The following is a 20682-nucleotide window of genomic DNA, read 5'->3' on the forward strand; positions in this document are numbered from 1 at the left end:
AAAAAGCCTTTGAGAAACTTTTCCGCAGTTATCTTGATGTTAGACAGTCAAATTGGGAATCTTTTTTCATAAGTCATCCTAAACAAACAAAAAAAAAAAAATTTTAATAAGCGAAAAAACAAAATAAAAGATAAAAAAAATACAAACTATGTTTTTTTCCCACATTTTTAGAAAACGACTGAAAATTGATGTCGAAAATTGGGAAAACGAGCTTTGTATAAACGTCGTCCACACTTTTTCGATTCATTGATAAGCCATTTCCACTCTTATTGTGATGCAATTTTTGAATCTTTTTTTGCATAAGTCATCCATCCCAACATTAAAAAAAAAACAAACAAACCTCCCAGATAAAAACTATTGTCTTCCATAGTTTTTAAAAATAAATGAAAATTGATGTTGACATATTGTGAAACTACCGTTTTTCATTTATCAAGAATAAGCTAATTTTTAATCTGTTCATACACGCATTGATATTTGATCATAAGGAAAATACGGGATTTTATAATACACAAGTATTGTATCCTGAAAGTAAATGCAAGACTATTTTTCTATTTCGGCTTGTACTTATAAAATTAAGATGAACTCTTATGACCCTCAGCAGCAATTCAATTTCAAGAAAGGATATATAAACTGATTGAATCACGAATAAGAAGTGCTGACTCATCAACTTTCGAATCGAAATTGAAAACTTACTTTGTCTCATGATTTCTATTTTGTAAATTAAGTTATACCTAATAATATGTAACATGTGTCATCTATTCGCATCGTAAATGTTTTGAAATTGCAGGGTTCTACATTATTATTTTTCAGTGTATTTATTTATATATTTTATGAATGTAAAGCACTTAGAGCCTGTTGAAATCAGGGTAAGACTCAATACAAATGTGTCATGTATTATTATTTTTATTGTTAGTATAATAATTGTTATTATTATTACTATTAAAGAAGAAAAACAATTGAGCTTTTATATAGCGCAATATCCACTAAATGTGTTCAATGCACTTTACAATGGGTCCCTGGCCAACAACATTTAACATTAAGGACGGGACATACGCCTGTTAGGCGATGTTACAATTTTTTTGGGACAGAGACAACGCTGTAAATGGCCAGGTACTCATTGTACACCTGAGTACGATGGGAGAATGTGAGTAAAGAGTCTTTTCCAAGGACTAAAGTATGCACCGAGCGAGGCTCAATCCCAGGACCATCCGATGCGAAAGCGAGTGTCATACCACTAGACCACATAGCCGACTACTACTATTATTATTATTATGATGATGATTATTATTACTATTATGATTATGATTGTTATTATTATAGTATGGTTTCGGAATCCCCTTTTTATTATTGTTATTATTATTATGATTATTATCACTATTATTATAATTATGATTATTATTATTATTATTCCTTTTATGATTATTATGATTAATTTACAAGGCATGATATGTGTGTGTGATGATAGGGGAAAACTGTACCCATGTGTAGGAAAACTAAAATAGAGATCATTATTTTCCTTTTACTCAATGATTTTTCATTTACTTGTTTAATTAATGAACAAAACACCTTTTTCTTTTTTTTTTTTCAGAGCAGGTAGGTTGAGAGGGAACTAAAAAAAAAAAGTAAGGGTGCCTAAGAGGGCCAGTAAAGATGTAATGGAGAAATAAAGACTAAATGTGACACACACATTGAAACAATGAAAAACAAACGATGGTGGGCCCTTTAAAGAAGGCATTAGGCCAAACCATTGATTGTTTCAATTCCATATGCAAGTTGCAGTTCCACTTCATAGCTTCTTTCTATGTTAAGTAAATAAGGACCTGAGAAAATTGGTTTGGAACAGACTTTTCTTTCATCATTTGATAGATTAGCGTGGTGTTGAGAACAATACAATCAACACATTTGTCAGTGTTTCAACAAGCTATACATTGTTTTCTCATTTCTACAGAGACACAGTTTGATTAAATAAGCAAGCCAACCACAAACAGCATTGCAGAAAGAGCTAAATCTAAAGTCCACAGTTTAAAAACTCGTTGTAGTGTCAGAAAGCATAAGACAGCATTCAAATTATTCTATCTCTTTTGTTCCAATGAGACATACATACATTTGAGGGTAAATGATTTACGACAGATTTCACAAGAGTAAGGCCTTTGTCCAGTGTGAATCCTTGCGTGGATGTACAGGGTGGTCTTCTGCTTGAATGTTTTGGAGCAGATGTCACATTGATATAAGTGCTTGGGCTTATGGGATGCTCTGAAAAAAATTGAACAAATAAAGATACATCGGTACTAGTGGTAGGATTATTATCATAATCATCCTCATAAGTATCATTGTAATAATAATTATTATTATTATTACTATTTACACTATTATTATCATTATTATTATTAGTATTATTATTATTATTATTATTATTATTATTATTATTATTACTATTACAGTAATAATAATAATAATAATAACAATAATAAAAATTAAGCTTTGGTAATCCATTTCTATTGAGTATGCATGGATACTGAATCTGAACCAGTGTCAGTATGTCAGTACCAGATTTGTCTAAAAAGTGGAGCATATTCGATCTGATTCATTTTCTGTTTCACGCCATCATTTATGTAAACAGTGATTCTTGTCTGCTGGAGTGACGTCCCTTACTAGTCAACTACACAAAAACTTACGAAGGTCATGTGCAAATGTATGAGATCAATTCCAAACAAGTAGTGGGAATAACAACTGCTATAAAAAATAGTAAAGTACAGACAGAAGGGGGTGTGGGATCAGTAAACGTAAGCTAATTGCTATTCCCACATGTGCAGGATCGGTATTCAGTGAGTTAAATCAGCAAGTCATCAAACTATTTTCAGTTCCATTCAACTGACAAAAACCTCAGAACAATGGAAAATTTTCCCCAAAGTAAAAGACAGAGGAACAGTTGGTGAATAGAAAAGTATATATGATAAGAGAAAATTATGCCTAAGGTGGCAGAAATTTGAAAAAAAACTGCCCAGAACAAAGTATGTAAGTAGATGAGTAAGTGATTGAGTCAGTGAGTGAATGAGTAAAATGAGTGAGTGAGTGACTAAGTAAGTAAGCAAGAAGGTACCTGTGTCAATAGGTAGTTAATTTACACCCATGATTTTAACACTTTGAATAAACTTTTCACTCACCTGTGTCTCCTCATGGCCCACATATGAGCAAATGCTTCTCCACAGATGGTGCACTTGTAAGGTTTGTCTTTTGTGTGCAGACGGATATGGCGAAGCAAGGCATTTTTGTAAGAAAAGCTCCTTGATAAAAGAAAGAAAGAATACAAAGTGAAAATCACATTTTGTCACCATTATACAAATTATATTTTCTTTTCAAATTTTATCTTATACCAGTGCTACTACTTTTCTAATTATAATTAGCATCTGTATAACCATCATCATCACATGACGAAACAATCTTTCTTTATAAATTGTCCACGCCAATATTTTCTAATGTGGTCATGAATTGAACATGGAAGAAACTATGAACATCACCAAAGTTTCACTTCTTTATCATTTGCTATATTTTTCATAAGATTTTAACACATTCAGGCTGTATCAGTGACTAAATTATAGACCTTTGGGAGATTGTCAATGCGGCCTTGTGTTATGACACACAGCCGTTTAAATAGGGCCCAAACTTTCACTTTAGTTACTTCTTCCCTCACTGACTACCGTCAAGTAATGTAAACAATCCACCGTCAGCCACAGTGATAACAGCTGTCAAGACGGGGTGCATTGGCAATAAATTATGTCTGCAGGTAAATCTCATCGCTTTGAATTTCTCTCAGGCAGAGAGTAGAAGAAATTTCATCAAAATACTCAAATTTCTCAGCCCATTGTGGACGCAGCATCTTTTTCATAATTTTCAAACATATATGGATTCAAAGACCAGCTTTTCCTCTACAAGACGCAATTATTTTTGTTTACATCATTAAATTATAAGTTTGTGTTTTGCTCTTTTGAATAATCAGAGTTTTTTATGAAATAAATATTAAAATTATAAGTTTAAGAAATATTTAAAAATTCAAAATATCAAACCAACACTTTTTACCATCAAGTGTGAGGGATCAGAGAAAAGTAGATAAAATTATCTTTCATATGATATATACTTTATTATGTAGATTCAGGGATTTAAAAATAGAGGGTGTGGAAAGGAATCTCAATAATTATTTTTGTTACCAACAAAGAGGAGAATATTTCATTATATTTTAGAAACCCAATAATAAAAGTAGATAGTGATGATAAGAGACATTTATTTAATTTCATTTCATTGAATTTAAGCGGAAATTTTAGATATTTCTTAAATTTACTTATTTAAGTTCTGTTCAGGTCATGGAGAGACACACTAAAGACGGTCATCACACCAGTACAAATGAAATATGTCGAATTTGTTGTGAAAGAGTACAGAGCCGTGCTGAGAGGATTAAAACACTCCAGACTTTATCTACAATTGACTATAAATATAAACGTGAAATTCTGATATATTTAAATATTTCAATTTGCGAGAAATGTATCTCACTGATACATAATTTATAGAAATGCGATGCAGGTATTGATACCTTTGGTTCTGTGAGAAAACTCTGAACAAGAAACAATACTTAATGAGGTGAATATGATCCTTATCTTTCACCAGTGATGTGCTATATGCAGTCTATATGGCACACAAATTAAAAGAGGTGCAAGACAAGTACATAAAAAAAAGTAATGGGCATGGATATCTCAAAAATAAGGTTATGAAAATTATAAGAACTCTCTAAGATTTTCTTAATGGTTTTGATTGTCTTTAAATGAATGTCCTTATATAACAATTTTTAATGGAATTCTTATAATTCGTTGATTCTGGGATAGAAATAAGTGAATCACATTTGACTATGTTTCTGGTTTATTAAAAAAAATTCTATTGAGACAATGCTGTGATTGGATTTCAGTTTTACCTTACTCAAAATCCTTACTTTTACGTACAGGTGAACTGATATCTCAAAAAAGCCTCAATCTACTGGTATAAAATTTATATGTCTACATTTTACGATATTCAACATCATTTCCATTACTTTTGTTTTAAAATCTAAAGTGTTGAACATGTTACAATGTTCTCTTAAAAATTTTAATTCACTTAAATTTATGTATCAATTTCATGGGTTATCCCTCTTGCTTTTTAACACCATCATAATTATGATTAAATAATCAATAAAAACTCTGTTAATAAACTGTTCGGTAGTATAAAAATATTTTGCTACACTTAATAACGGCAATACTACATTAGTTTGAAATTCAGAAAAAATCGATCAAAACGGCGAAAAAATTGTCTCCCTCTCTCAGTGTAAAGCTATGACTCATCATCACTAGACTGGCTAGATTTACCTGGCGAACTAAACTGAAAGCAATAAACGCCTTTGGACTAGTAGGTCAAGGATTCAAGTACCACTCTAAATGGTGCATAGTTAAGTCCTTGGGAAAGGCTCTTTACTCGCATAATCTCACCGTACTCAGATGTAAAATGAGTACCTGGTCAATAGCAGCGTTGTCTCTGTCAAAAAAATTTTTTTTTAAATTAGTGATATCACCTTACAGGCAAAATGTCTCGTCCTTCATGTTAAATGTTGCTGTTGGCTGGGGACCCCTTGAAAAGTTCTTTGAGCACGATTATTGGATATTGTGCTTTATAAAAACTAAAGTAAAAAAAAAAATTGTTCTAATTAATAAGAAATGATAACGTCAAACAATCTGCACGGTATTGAAGAAAGCGTGGTTTGCCTATTCGATTCATTTGCTTTTTGAAGGGTTCCACCCATGAGCTAAATTGAAATGTAAATTGTTTTAAGTTTCTATTAACATAAGAATTTCCTAAAATTGATGTCCAATGGAGCTTTGATCACAACAAAATAATAGGTTCAAAGAGAAATTTTATGGGAAATAAGCCTTCATATCCCAAAGGGGAGAAAAAATTGAGATAGTGAGTTTAGGAAACTGCTCTTCAATTGCACTGAAATTGTATTTCCTACTTGAATTATATAGAAAGAAATTAAGTGGAATAGAGGCTTGAAAGATGAAACAAGACATTTCTGGTTTTCCCTTTTATCAACAAAACACAATTAATCATACACCTTAGGTGTCTCAATCATCATGTTTTGTTGACAAACAGGAAGCCCGAAATGATAACATCATCTGTCTTCCTAAATTAATTAGAAGCTCCTATCCTTTTTTTTATTATTGTTATATATGTCTTCAAACAAACTTCTCACTCCTTCCTACCTGTCACAATAAGAACACTTGTGCTGCTTGAGACCTGAGTGGGCCCGAAGGTGGACCTTGAGACCAAGCTTTTTGGAGAACCTTCTGAAGCAGACAGGACACTCCCAAGGCATACCATCTGGATGAGCCACACGGTGATGACTAGCTAGCTTAGAGGATGTGTTGAATATCTGGCTGCAAAGCTCACACTTGAGCTGGGCAGAGCCACGCAACCTGAAGAGAAGGAATAAAATGCATAATTTGTTTCCGGTTCACCAAAATGTAAACTTAGTTCTGACTTGTGGATCTGAAACATGAAGAACGAAAAACAGCAATGCTCAAGAACACAGATATTTCTGGGGTGGACTTATAAAATAAGGTGGCCAAAGACAATAACAAATGAAGAGCTGTGGCAACATGCAGGACAGACATAGTCAAGGAGCAGATCTGATGGGGGAACAGACCCGCCAAATTGAAAACTTCAAATTTAGTAATTTTTAGGTCAATTTTTAGTAATTTGACAAGGAAATTAGTAATTTATGAAATCGTGTACGAACAACCACAATTTGACAGAGATGATCATTTCAACATTAGTCCTACATGCCCTGTAGAAATGGTTTATTATTGTTATTATTATTATCATCATCATTATTATTATTGTAGATATTAATATTATCATCATCATCATTATTATTATTATTTTTATCATTATAGTAGTAGTAGTAGTAGTAATAGTAGTAGTAGTAGTTCTTATCATTATTATTAAAGTATAACTGAGATTTAAACATTCTTAATTTTCCATAAAATTTCGTATTTTCGTAATTGGCCCTGAAATTTGTCTAAAATTCGTGAGATTTGGCAGGTATGGTGGAAGTGGGGCTGGATTTGGGCACAACTTTAGGAAGCCAGTATCCAACACTCCAGGCACTCCTGTGGAGTTTTGTTTTTGTATTTAAGGGTTTTACGGAGCTTGCAAAACATTAAGGTCATATCAGCACCAGTAAAAAGGGAGAAATGGGATTATTAAAAAGTTCTAGAATGACAATTAACGCACTCGGTTCAAATAGGAAACAGATGTAGATTCCAAAAGCACACTGTAAAAGTACTTAGTTTGAGATCACCTAAAGTCTCATCCAGACACGGCACAGGTCCCCACTAAGAGGAATACACTCAAATATTTATAAATCATATATACAGGGTGTCCCAGAAGTCGCGCACCATATATATATTTTTTTTTTTTTTGTTTCAGATTTTATTCGATATGGGCGAGAAATTAACAATGCAAGAAAGAGTTAAATTGATTTTTATGTTTGGAAGAGATGGGGCTACATACCGCTCTGTAGCTGAAGAATTCAACCGCACTCATCCCGAGCGAGAAAAACCATTGAACCATACCACTGTCTGCCGTTTGATCAAACGTTTCCAAGAAACAGGTTCAGTTGCTGACCGTGAGAGATGTGGTCGACGAAAGAGTGCAACTGATGAGGAAGCATCAACTATGGTTTTGGCGAATGTTGCTAGAAGCCCCGAGAAATCAGTAAGGAAAATAAGCCAGGAGCTTACGATTAGCAAATCATCAGTACATCGTATTCTTAAAACACAGAAATTTCACCCGTACAAAGTGCATCTTGTACAAGCTCTACATGGCGATGACACAGATAGGCGATTAGAGTTTTGTGAATGGGTGTGTAATCACCTGGATTCTTCAATATTATTTAGTGATGAAGCAATTTTTCATTTAAATGGGCAAGTAAACCGTCACAATATGCGCTATTGGTCAGAAGTAAATCCTACCTGACATGAGGAGGGTCATCATCAGACCAACCCTAAGATAATGGTCTGGGCTGGAATATGGGAGGAGGAAATCGTTGGTCCTTATTTTTTCTATACTAGCAATGTCACCTGAGAAACTTATTTAGAACTTTTACAGACCTTCCTGTTTGAATACCTAGAAAATTTTCCTGTAATCAGACGACAAAACCTCATATTTCAGCAAGATGGAGCTCCATCACACTTTGCTATTTGTGTGCGTGACTACCTGAATCAAAATTTTCCAGAAAGATGGATTGGGCGAAGAGGTCCCGTGGAGTGGCCACCCCGATCACCAGATCTATCACCTCTTGACTATTTCCTTTGGGGACATCTTAAATCTGTAGTTTACAAGAATCGTCCACGCACTCTTGATGATTTGAAAGATGCGGTAATAACAGTTGTCAAAAAATCACCACTGAAACCCTCATTAGAGTAAAAGATAGTTTTATAAAGAGAATCGATGCATGTATTCAGGCTGAAGGTGAACAATGTGAGCATCTATTGTGATTTTGATTAATGCAATTGATATTCATTGATATTCATATTTGTTTTTATATAAATCTACATGGTCCGCGACTTCTGGGACAGCCTGTATAACATGTAAACAAAAACAATACAGTGCGTAACAGAGAGATGATTTACAAGAAAAAAAAAAATATCGTCTCCCAAAATTCTAACTATATATTTGACTGTTTCCCTCTCAGCCAGGGTATCTGGCCAGGGCCAGGACAAAATCGAGTAATCTCATTCCAAGACAAAGACAGAAAGCAAGTTGGAAAACATATATAAGGGGATAGAAGGCACAGTAAGTACCTCCCTGCCCACTATGGGAGGTAGGAACCACACCCACTCTCCTGTGGAGTCTTCAGGAGAAATGAAAGAGGGGAAGGGCCAAGTAGCAGCTGCAGGCGCAACACAGTGGCTGAATGGAAGGAGAAAGGGACAAGATGGAAGGAAGTGGAGATTGAACTCCAAAATTGTGTCCAGTGGAGGAGCGTCGTTGAAGGCCTAACCTCCTGGAGGAATGAAAGCCCTAAGTAAATAAGTAAGTAAGTTACCACAGTTCAGGAAAAGAGCCAACACATTTATGTATTGAGTTAATAATCCATGCAAATATACACTTGTTCACACCAATCATCCATCAAACTACCCACCCATCCACCCATACACAGATTTATACAGTACAGAAATCCATACATACATAGAAACTAGACTTTAATACATGTCACATTTCCAATTATTACTATCACCATTACCTCCGTTTACCACTGTGGACTAACTGATGTTTTTCCAACTCTTCTTGAGTGAAAAACTCCTTCCCGCACCAACAAGCACATGCTGCAACAGCCTGAGCACTTGGTCCTTCAACCTCCAGTAGACTGGAGCCATGAGTCTCTCTGAAAACCAAAGCAATTCATTTATATATTGAAAAACATAATTATACAAGGATATGGGTATGAAATTAAAAGGAAATTTGGAGACATGGCCATGGTCCTAAAGAAATTGACAGCAAAACATCCTTCAGAGATTAATTCAAATTCTCCCTAAATAGAACAGGTAAAAACTGTTTTAACATAAGATACACATTAATATAAATTACGAAAATAACCTCTAAACAGCAGGAAATCATATTCCAAACTTAGTCAATTTTCAATGAAAAACTTTTTTGAGGATATTTAAGTAAGCGTCAATTATCATTTAGGGCAAAACAAAATGAATGATTGAGAGAATAAAATGCAAAATTAGTAGCATCGTATGGCAGTTTTCACCTCCAGTCCATAAAAGTCTCCTCTGCCCAGTGTACTGTAAGATATCCCCCTTGGATGGAGGTATCAGGGCAATCCAGTATCATGTGGTGGACGGCATCGCTGTTGGGGCAGGCAATATATCCCCGTCTATAGAGGTTGTTGGCTGTTCTACCATAACTTGCTCGTATGCGGTAGCCGACTGTCCAGTTTAATTGTCAGTGTTCTATAACCTGGGTTGTTTTGTTGGGTCATCAATTAGATCACCCCCTTGTGGTTTTGGTTCGTTCCATTCTTATGGCCATACTTTGTTTAGGTCAAAATTTTCAATTTTGGAATCATGGAAAGGCTTTCTAGATTTCAGCCGGTGCGTTGTGGGAGCTGTTTTGAGCACGGTTTTGAGATGCCCATTGGTGTCATAGGTGTCCAGTTGGTTGTGTTGCTTCTGGGTAGCTTCCTCTCTTCTTAAAATTTCACAATTGAAATTACATTAACCAAATTTAATTACCAAAGCATAATTTTCATAAAACTTATTGTCATATATAGTGAGAACTTAAACGATAAATATACTTTTTCTTTTTTTAAAGATTTCAACCCTAATTTAATGGTAGTCTTAAACCACGAGCCAAACCAGTTCTCACCTGTACTCAGAGAAGGGGACCATTGTTCCAGTTTCATCCAAGACATAGGTAGCGGTTACGGGTTCTGTTATCTTAGTAAATGAAAATAATAACACTTTTTAAATACTGAAATAAAATCAAAAAGATTGTGCTTATTATAACAAAAAAGGATACATATTCTTATATTGATTGGCTGTGGGTATTTTTTTCAATAATATTGAATCAAATGAACATTCCTTTTCAAATCCTTAAACTTTTTTTTCTTTTGGAAAGAATCAAGTGTATGGTGAATATCATAAACACAAAATCTATAATTGTAATCTTTTAATAAATTCTAATTGAAAAAAAAACAAAAAAAAAAACAAGGGGGGTCATTACCAGAAGACAAAAATGAAGCAAATAGAATTCCAGCCTTTCTAGAGAGTTATACCTAACATGGACCACTAGAACATAAAGCGGTTTCAAATATATACATTTTCATATGCTGTGAGTGAACTGCTAAATACATGAAACTGCTAAATACATGAAACTTGCCGAGGTTAAAAAAACAAAATAAAAAACCCTGAAAAACGCAAAACAAATTATGTATTCTTTACAACAGAACTTACGAGATTTGGTTGTGTATTTTGAATTGGGAATATTTGGTTTGACTAAGCATTAGAGGATAATCCGGGTAAGGAGCTTATTCATGAGTTTCACAGTTGTGTTAATTGTTAGGGAATTCCCTCCTCATGACAAGCAGAGAAAAGATTATATTATTTAAATTATTGTCCAGTTCAGAGTGTACAACCGGGAGGGGGGGGGGGGGGGGGGGGGAATGATATGACAAGTGGATAAGGCATTGCAATTCCAATCAGGGAGCCAAGGTTCAAACCCTATTATCAGTAATTCGTATTTTTCTCCCTGAGCAAGGAACTTCGACCCTATTACTCACTATGTGGCCCTGTACAGCCATTGACACTTGGATAAGGCATTGCAATTCCAATCAGGGAGCCAAGGTTCAAACCCTATTATCAGTAATTCGTATTTTTCTCCCTGAGCAAGGAACTTTGACCCTATTACTCACTATGTGGCCCTGTACTGCCATTGACACTTGGATTATCTCAGTCAATTATTAGGATAGACCCAAAAAAATGTTCTTTATGGATAGCAAAAGGGATTTTGATTTTCGTTTTGTTTTTAAGGGTTTTACGGCGCTTGCAACACATTTAGTTATATCAGCGCCAGATTTTGATTTTCATTAATTTTATTAATTGATATATTCTAATGTTAAGAGATATGGAAATTACATGATTTCTTCTTAAAATTTTGGCCATAAAAAGATTTAACTAGTAATTCTCTTTTGCTCATCAGTAATTGTAGATTTGCCTTGTTGAAGGCTTGATAGCAATGACAAAATTAAGTGACACTTTGAGTTGTATTCAGTTCATCAATCTCTCGCTTTTGTTTTTATATTTGTTTGTAAGGGTTTTATAGCGCTTGCACCCCATTTAGGTCATATCAGCGCCAGTAAAAAGGAGGAAAATGCGAAAGTAAAAAGTTCTAGAATTACAATTAAAGCACCCTAGAAAAGGGAAGACAAAGGGGAAATGGTTCAAATAGGAAACAGCACAATATCAAAGTACTTAGTTTGAGATCACCTAAAAGTCTCATCCAGACACAAGCACAGGTCCCATCTAAGAGGAATACACTCAAATGTTTACAAATCATATATAATATGTAAACAAAACATAATACAGTGCATAACAGAGAGATGATTTACAAGGAAAAATATATCATCTCCCAAACCTATCTATACATTTGACTGTTTCTCTCCCAAGACAAGACAGAAAGCATGTTGGAAAACAGATATAAGGGGATAAAACACACAGTAAGTGCCTCCCTGCCCACTAAGGGAGGCCAGGAACCCCACCCATAATCTTTCACTTTAACTGTTTTCAGTGTCAATGATTAATAAAATTAATAAATAAATGGAAGATTATTTAAATATGGTTATAAAATTCCACATGAAGTCAATGCTATTAAATTCAACTTCGGCTTAAAGTCAACATCTCTTGTGGGTCCCAAAATGTATGTCCTTTATTTAACTGTGCTCTACTGATAATGGATAAAGTCAATCAATCTTTCAGGTCAGGCAGTGTGGCCTTTATCAAGATTTCACTGTACCCAATTTCATACAAAGTTGTAAATGCTTTATGAAAATATTTATTCTTTAAAAATACAAATGTGTGCATCCCAGACATAATCAGTCGCATGGTGAAAATTTTTGTTTTGCGGGTTTTGTTTTTTTGTTTTGTTTTTTCATTTTTCAAAAGCCCAATGTCTCCTGAGCATTTTAATCTTTATTTGAAGCAAATCGGGTGATTTTTCATGAATTTATGGTCATATGCATGGGTTAGGGTGGGAAACTCTAATTTTGAGAAAATCGCTTCCAAAGTTGACAAGAGTTGATATTACGTATAATAATTACCTTCATAAAAAAAATATTTAAAAAAATTTTTAGGAGTAGAATTCGATTACAATATATTTCATCAACATGTAGAAAAATGTTTGATTGAATTATTTTTTATGAGAACTCATTTTCCATAAAAATTGACCTCTTGACTAAAATCATTGCCAACCTGTTCCGTCTCTACTAATTCTCCATCGGTTGCTGTCTGGCTGTTCATATCCAGAATGATTGAAGATCCAGTCTGGTGAGATTTGGCCAGATTCAGTAAGGCTTCTGCGGACTGAGTAGCTAACTGATCCCTGCAAATGGTGCCATCAGCCTCCACTTCTAAGATAACATTTTGATGAAATTCCTTGGCAGATTGAGCATCAGTTGCACTGAGTTCAGTTAGTCCACCATCTGTCTCGACTATCTATTGTAAAAAAAATTTAAAAAAAAAAAAAAAGAATGTCATTGATATTTTTAAAAAATAAATAATCAGGATGAAAATACAGACAAACCATCACAGTATCAACTCTGGGCCCCCACGGCATATTAGAAAGCTATTGTCCTTTTGGATCATATATAGACCTGTAAATGAGCTCTATAAAAATTGACTGAGACTGAGACTGAAACTGAACCTCACTGAAACTCTTCGTATCGTATCAGAAAAATCCAAAGAATCGAGATGAATAGTAAACAGCAAGCTCACTTGAGCAAAACAATGGCAGAAAACTAATTTACGAGGGAATTAATTAGGCTACTTACAATTGTTTCTTATAATTAGGTACCCATATCAGTGAAGAAACGGTCACCCAGTTTGTATACAACATGAGGCAATCGAGATGTGCTTGTAGCAATCATATAACTTTCGATTTGAATGTGTCTTCATAACGCACTTCCAGCATTCGCATTTAACTTTTTAATACTTTTAGGTTCTGCCAAGTAAATGTGGTCAATTTTGGCTTAGACGAAACAGTGAAATTTATCACTCGGCGGCTCAGTTAAAATTGGCTACCATTGGGATAACAACAAGTTTGGAAAGTGAAAAGATAATTTCACGAAGGCTGTGTGAAAATACACTGGGGTGTGTTCAGACACAGCAATTCTAAGAAGCGTCGCTCAGCTGTGGCAATATATCCATCGTAAATATAAACGCCCCTTGAGCTATGCGTAGCGCTGTGGAACATTCCTAATTACTTCACGGTCATTCGACTACGATTCATGACTTCTTTCTTTCTTCTTCATTTCTTTCTTTCCTTTTTAAAAATATTTGAATTTGACGAATTGACTGATTTCAGTTAATTGACTGAGAATTTACAGGTCTATCATATAGCATGTAAAAACTTATGAACAAAAATAAGTACAACAGCTTCAAAGAAGAATAAAATACCAAACACGGAACATTTCGAGCTCAAAACTGTTCTTCAGAACAAAAACAATAAAAACGTTTATACATCACATTAATTCATCGCTTAAATGATGTATCAATGTTTATATCGTTTTTACCATTGGCTGAAGAAGGGTTTTTAGCCTAAAACATTCTGTGTTTGGTAATTTGTTCTGTTCAATTTTATTCATTATCTTTTACAGTTCATAGCATCTAGCAGCTTAGTATCACAATCAAATGACATAGTACTCTTTTAATCATGAATATTATTATGAAAAGATTACTGCAAATAATTTTGATTGGAAACTGTTAAGACAAAGAACAAAAAAAAATCCAAAATTCTTCCTGTTTCACTACACTACCATAAAAAGAATTATTTAGAGGATGGAATTCATTGCCATCGCCAGGTCAAGTCATCAACGACCTTCATCAGACAATTAGTCTTAAAATGAGCCCCTAACCATCCACCATTACTACACATTTACATTCATGGCCTCATACCGTACGCTTTTTGCATCTTATAACATCAGATTCAGAATGGAACTTTCAAAATAGTTCTTCTTGATTATAAACTGAGTACAACTGTCAATCTAGCAAACCTAAAAGGAAAAGAAAAATTATATTTTGCCTTCCTGATAGTCTTTACAGCATCTTAAAAGGTCTCAATATTGAGCTTTTTTTTAATATAGCGCAATATCCACTAAACATGCTCAAAGCGCTGTACAAGGGGTCCCTGGCCAACAGCAACACTTAACATGTAGGACGGGACATGACGCCTATTAGGTGCTATTATAAATCTTTCGGACAGACACAACGCTGTTAACGGCCAGGTACTCATTTTACACTGAGTACAGTGAGAGAATGTGAGTAAAGAGCCTTTTCCAAGGACTCAACTATGCACCGAAAGCGAGTGTCATTCCACAATACCACATAGCCTTTATGCTTAAAGGGGGTCCCGATAGCTCAGTTTGATCACACACAATGGGACTGAGATCGAATTAAGATGAAGTCGAAGATGACTGTATAACATTTTTTTGTATCTAATAAGTGCTTACTAAAAAAAAAAAAAAAAAAAAAAAAATACAACACCACCTGACATTTACCTGAATACCCTCTTGAGACAGTATATTTGTGATATTACTTATGTCCAATACTTGAGGATCTTCAGAGTCTGGTACGTCAAGATAGTACACTTGAACATCTTCTCCATTTTCATCTGTAGTTGTTTCAACTTCAACACAGGTTGGTTGAACGGGCTTAGTGTCATCTTCCATTTCCAAATACTATCTTGTTTATGAATATTTGCCAGTGAAAACCTTCAACCTGAATTCAAACTGGAATAATAAGAATAAAAGCTCATAAATAATTAGAACAAAATAACAAAGACGGAATGTTTCAGGCTCATTACCTTCTTCAGCCAAAAACAAACAACAATAAAAGCATAAATATCCATTAGTAAAAAATCCAGATTGACGACTAAATATTTCGTATGTCCTCTCTGTTGAAGAAAAATCTTGGAATGTAAACAAAAAGACACATTCGCTAGGTAACTAAGAGTGCCAAATTGAGCGGAACATAAACCAGCACATAAAATTCAGTGCGTAAAAAAAATGTATCCATTGTTTTATCAGTGATGAGAATGACAATTTGTCAAAAAGGAGGAAAATCTAACAGGCCATTTGTCAAGCCCAAATTTAATGCAAAATTACATAGCTATTCAATGTTACTTAACATTGTGTAATATATAACTAACTACCTCTAAAGCACATGTATATTCTGATCATTAGAAGAGACATCCTGACTTTTCGTAAATATAATTTAATGAATTGTCATCTCCAATCAAACATTTTAGAGGCCTATAGCCAATATAGTGCCACCCACTATATCAAAGAGATGATAATAAACTTTTGGTCAAAAGGAGGTATTTGTTTTTGTATCAGTATTACAAACTCAGCTAGTGCATGTTACTGCACCTTATGGTTATGCAGCTTATAAATAAGAATCTTTAATCAATTAGTGCCACCCACTATATCAAAGAGATGATAATAAACTTTTGGTCAAAAGGAGGTATTTGTTTTTGTATCAGTATTACAAACTCAGCTAGTGCATGTTACTGCACCTTATGGTTATGCAGCTTATAAATAAGAATCTTTAATCAATTGCAAAACATATTTCATAAATTGATCAGCCTAATTTACCGATACATGTTATCTCTCTATTACCAAGTTATTTATAAACATCATAATAAGTTAGAAGGTTGGTTAAGAGAAAAATATGAAAGAGAGAGAGAGAGAGAGAGAGAGAGAGAGAGAGAGAGAGAGAGAGAGAGAGAGAGAGAGGGAGAGAGAGAGAGGGGAGAGAGAGAGAGAGAGAGAGAGAGAGAGAGAGAGAGAGAGAGAGAGAGAAACCACTCTGCAAGAATACTTTATGAATTGTTTTTTTAATTTTTGGTCATTAGACATAAGTAATGAATTCAACTGAATTCAAAACAAAAACAAAAAATAAATAAATAATTAAAAAAAAAAAAGAATACAGGCTAAAGGGTACAAAAATATCTACCACCAATTGCTCCATCCCCTTCCCTTTCGATCATCTTTTCATCCAAGGCGATCATGGGTATTGTGCCACTTTTCACCTTTGGCGCCAGTGTGTCTAGACTAATGTCATGGACATGGGAGTGTCACCAAAATTCATGTAGTTGAGCAGAGGAATCAAAACATGACACAAGACATTCTGGTGATTTTTTCAGCTAAACTATCATTTATCGGAAAATGTTTGACACTGCAAAAACAGCGGAAAATTTCTGAAAAAAAAATCCTAAAATCCCCATAGCCTATATACTATATATCAATATAGCAGGATTCTCTCTCTCTTTCCCCCTCTGAGGGTTGGGGTAACATTTTACTATCATACAAAACTCACAAACCTTTGACAAAACCACTAATTTAAATCTAATATTATTTGGTGCGAAAAATTCTTACACTTTTAGGTATTAGTCATTAGTCGGTTCGTGTGGTCTAATATTAATATATACCTTCTACTTCTACGCCTTTTCTCCACAAATCTTTAGTCTTCTTATTCTTACTCTTACTCTTACTTCTCCTTTGTAGAGTACTACTACAACTACAACTACAACCAACCATATTTACCCTAATTCACTGTTTGTGGGTTTAGGGTTAAAGTCAAAGCATATATTGGAGATAACTAATTAGGCTAGTGATGGATAGAAGAAAACAGAGTACAGCAGTCTTTTACTGTTGTCTGAGACATCAATATAAATATAAATATATAAGTCTATTGTCCTCAGATTCAGGCGATCGTGGTCTTTCGACGATGGTGATAACTTTAGAATTATCAATCATGGCGATAGAGAGGGTACAACTTGTAAATTGTGAGCGTGACAGTCGAATTTTTTTCGACAAAAAGATATACTTCAATTGAGTTCACTACTTTTATTTGTTTACGAATAAATAGTTCTTGTTCTAAGTAGAAAGTGATGTCTTGTAGACTCCGAAGTTCAATTTATTCACTCGAACTGCTAAAACTGCATAGGAAGGGCGCTTTAGTTGAGGGACTGGAAAAGCCCCAAATGAGAGCATATTAATTTATTGCAAACTGTGATGCGAAAGGAAAATTCTATATAATTATGTGTTAGACTTACATCGAAATACAGATCAACTGCTGGCATCAATATGCATCGTTTCGAGGATTTCCAGCAAGGAAAACCGCCATCTTTAGAATCACAGACAGAGAAAATGGCGGAGTTTCGAATTCAATCCTCTGGGAAAATAAAGTTGGCGATACTTTTTCAGTGAAAATAATGGGAAAGGAAGAAACGTATCCTGCATCCAATAAAGAAAACAACATAGCGAAAACTGTATATTGAGTGTGATTGTCTTGAATACTACTATAATGATGAAATGCGGGATGTCATCTAATTCGTATCATACCCGACACTAAAGGGTGGAAATAATATCGATATCGACTCCATTTTCAAAAAAAAAAGAAAAAAATTTCCCAAGGTTGCAGTTGCAGGGCAACCGCCACAAGAGATCCAAGGGAGATGATTCAGTAGGCTTATGATAAAGATAAAAATAAATTGAGTAAATAATATTTATTACTCAATTTATAATTCAAATAAAAGGAGACAATACACAACAAACGTTTCGCCCTTGACCTTCGTCAGGAAACAAACAACAAGACTAAAAAATATAAGGCTAAAAAAAAAGTCACATTTTGTCAAAATGTGGAAACAATGTTAATGATGTATTGGGGTGTTGTATGTGGATGCAAGAAAATGGAGAGGGGGCGTATCCTGCGTTAAGGGACACGGAGAGAGAGAGAGAGAGAGAGAGAGAGAGAGAGAGAGAGAGAGAGAGAGAGAGAGAGAGAGAGAGAGAGAGAAGGCTAATTAGAATTTCCGGAAGATTGATGCCACAGAGAGGGGATTGGGGTTATTTAATTGAATGAGCAGGCACTTATTATGTTGATAAATGAAGTGATTAGAAAAGTGCCAGAAGACAATAAAGAATTTTTATAAATTCGCGACGATCTTACTGGAACGACAACTCCGCCTGGCCGTGAGAGGGTAGCAAATTCCTCGCAATCGAAGCAATCTACCACTCCAAATATATATATATATATATATATATATATATATATATATATATATATATATATATATATATATATATATATATATATATATACATATATATATATATATATATATATATATATATATATATATATATATATATATGTGGGCATTGTGTCTATCTTGAACTGCTTTCACAACTTTTTGGGGTCACGGGTTCAACACACAAACGGCGCTAAAGTCTGTTAGCGACCAGCAAAGCTTAATAGCCATAATATTCTCAACACGAACTTACAACATAGAGACGATTGAGTAAGCTCCGACATTGGGGCTGAATAATAATTACGAAAAGTGAATGGAGCAGACACTTATATTAAAGGAGTGTGCTGAGAGTTTGGCCCCCTCATTATGCATAATTTTCCAAAAATCGGTCGACACCGGGATGCTCCCTAATGACTGGCTGAAGGCAAACATCGCACCTGTATTTAAAAAAGACAACAAAAATAAAGCAGAGAACTACCGTCCAATCTCACTGACATATGTAATATCCAAACTATTAGAGCATATAATCTGTAAGAACATGATGAACCACTTTGAGAACAATGACATCCTAACTGACCTGAACCACGGGTTTCGCAAAGGATACTCGTGTGAAAGCCAACTCCTAATAACTGTAAACGACCTATTGAGACTCCAGAATGCCAACACTCAGGCAGACATCGGCATCCTCGACTTTTCCAAAGCATTTGATACTGTGCCCCACCAAAAACCCCTGCAGAAACTAGAAAATTACGGAATTCGTAGCTCTCTACACACATGGCTTTGTAATTTCCTCACAAAACGTACCATGAAAGTAGTCCTAGACGGCACGTCACGGATGAATGTCCAGTCATATCAGGAGTACCACAGGGAACGGTGCTAGGACCAATACTATTTCTTTGTTTCATCAATGACCTACCTCTACGAGTAAAATCTCAGATTAGGATATTCGCCGATGACTGTCTAATATACCGACCAATAAAATCTGCAAACGATCAAGCTACAAGAGGACTTGAATAGTCTCGAACAGTGGGCTAATGATTGGGGATGAAATTTAACGCAAACAAATGCTACATCCTCGGCACAGCTAAAAGTACAATGAGACCTACAAGTTAAACAACACCGTCCTGAAACAAGTCGACGATAACCCATACCTTGGCATCACCTTCTCAAAAGACTTGAAATGGGGGAAACACATTAACAAAATAACCCAAAAGGCTCCACCCTCGCCTTTCTCCGCCGAAATCTTAGCCACGCCCCAGCGTCATGCAAACAAAACGCTTACCTCGCACGTGAGATCACAATTGGAATACGGAGCAGTTGCTTAGGACCCCTACCCGAAAGAGGATATTCAAAAACTTGAGAGAGTCCAGAGACAAGGCGCCCGGTTCATAACTGGGAACTATAAGAGCAGAACCCCAGGATGCATGACAAAAATGATAGAAGAAAGAAACCTCATCAGCCTCCAACAAAGAAGAAAAGAAACCCGTCTGTCATTCATGTTCAAGATTATAACAGATCAAATACAATCAATAAAGGCAGACTCCTTTTTCACGCCACGACCAAACAAAAGAAAAATCCGAGCACTCACTTTTGACAACCACATAACCGAAAACCCCATTGAGAGATACGCCACAAACAATTCGAACTGCTTCAAAATCCCACCGACAAGAACACAAAACTACAGAAATTCTTTCTTCATTAGAACTATCTCGATATGGAATGGCTGGATGAACTGGTCATCATGGCACCACACCTAAACGATTCCAAGGCCTGACTGACATGGGCCCG

General features: G+C 34.9%; 1 protein-coding gene across 3 annotated transcripts in view; it reads right to left on the reverse strand.

The window, feature by feature from the left end:
• LOC144975380 (uncharacterized) overlaps positions 1 to 18285 on the reverse strand; it is a 39495-nt gene extending 21210 nt beyond the window's left edge. Inside the window, exons 1-8 of one of the 3 annotated variants that reach the window (XM_078919394.1) lie at positions 16815 to 17743; positions 15359 to 15589; positions 13056 to 13298; positions 10456 to 10526; positions 9326 to 9466; positions 6279 to 6491; positions 3165 to 3284; positions 2105 to 2253 (exon numbers count right to left, since the gene is read on the reverse strand). In XM_078919394.1, coding sequence (XP_078775520.1) covers positions 2105 to 2253; positions 3165 to 3284; positions 6279 to 6491; positions 9326 to 9466; positions 10456 to 10526; positions 13056 to 13298; positions 15359 to 15529 — 1108 coding nt within the window. In that variant the 5' untranslated portion in view covers positions 15530 to 15589; positions 16815 to 17743. Of the gene's footprint in view, positions 1 to 2104; positions 2254 to 3164; positions 3285 to 6278; positions 6492 to 9325; positions 9467 to 10455; positions 10527 to 13055; positions 13299 to 15358; positions 15590 to 16814; positions 17744 to 17916 lie in introns of those variants that run through there. The other 2 variants (XM_078919393.1, XM_078919395.1) reach the window with 2 other exon arrangements.
• Positions 18286 to 20682: the final 2397 nt, after the last annotated feature.

Source organism: Berghia stephanieae, chromosome 6 (genome assembly GCF_034508935.2).
Source record: "Berghia stephanieae isolate SIO BIC M18660-M18661 chromosome 6, UCSD_Bste_1.3, whole genome shotgun sequence".
Lineage (NCBI taxonomy): Eukaryota > Metazoa > Mollusca > Gastropoda > Nudibranchia > Aeolidiidae > Berghia > Berghia stephanieae.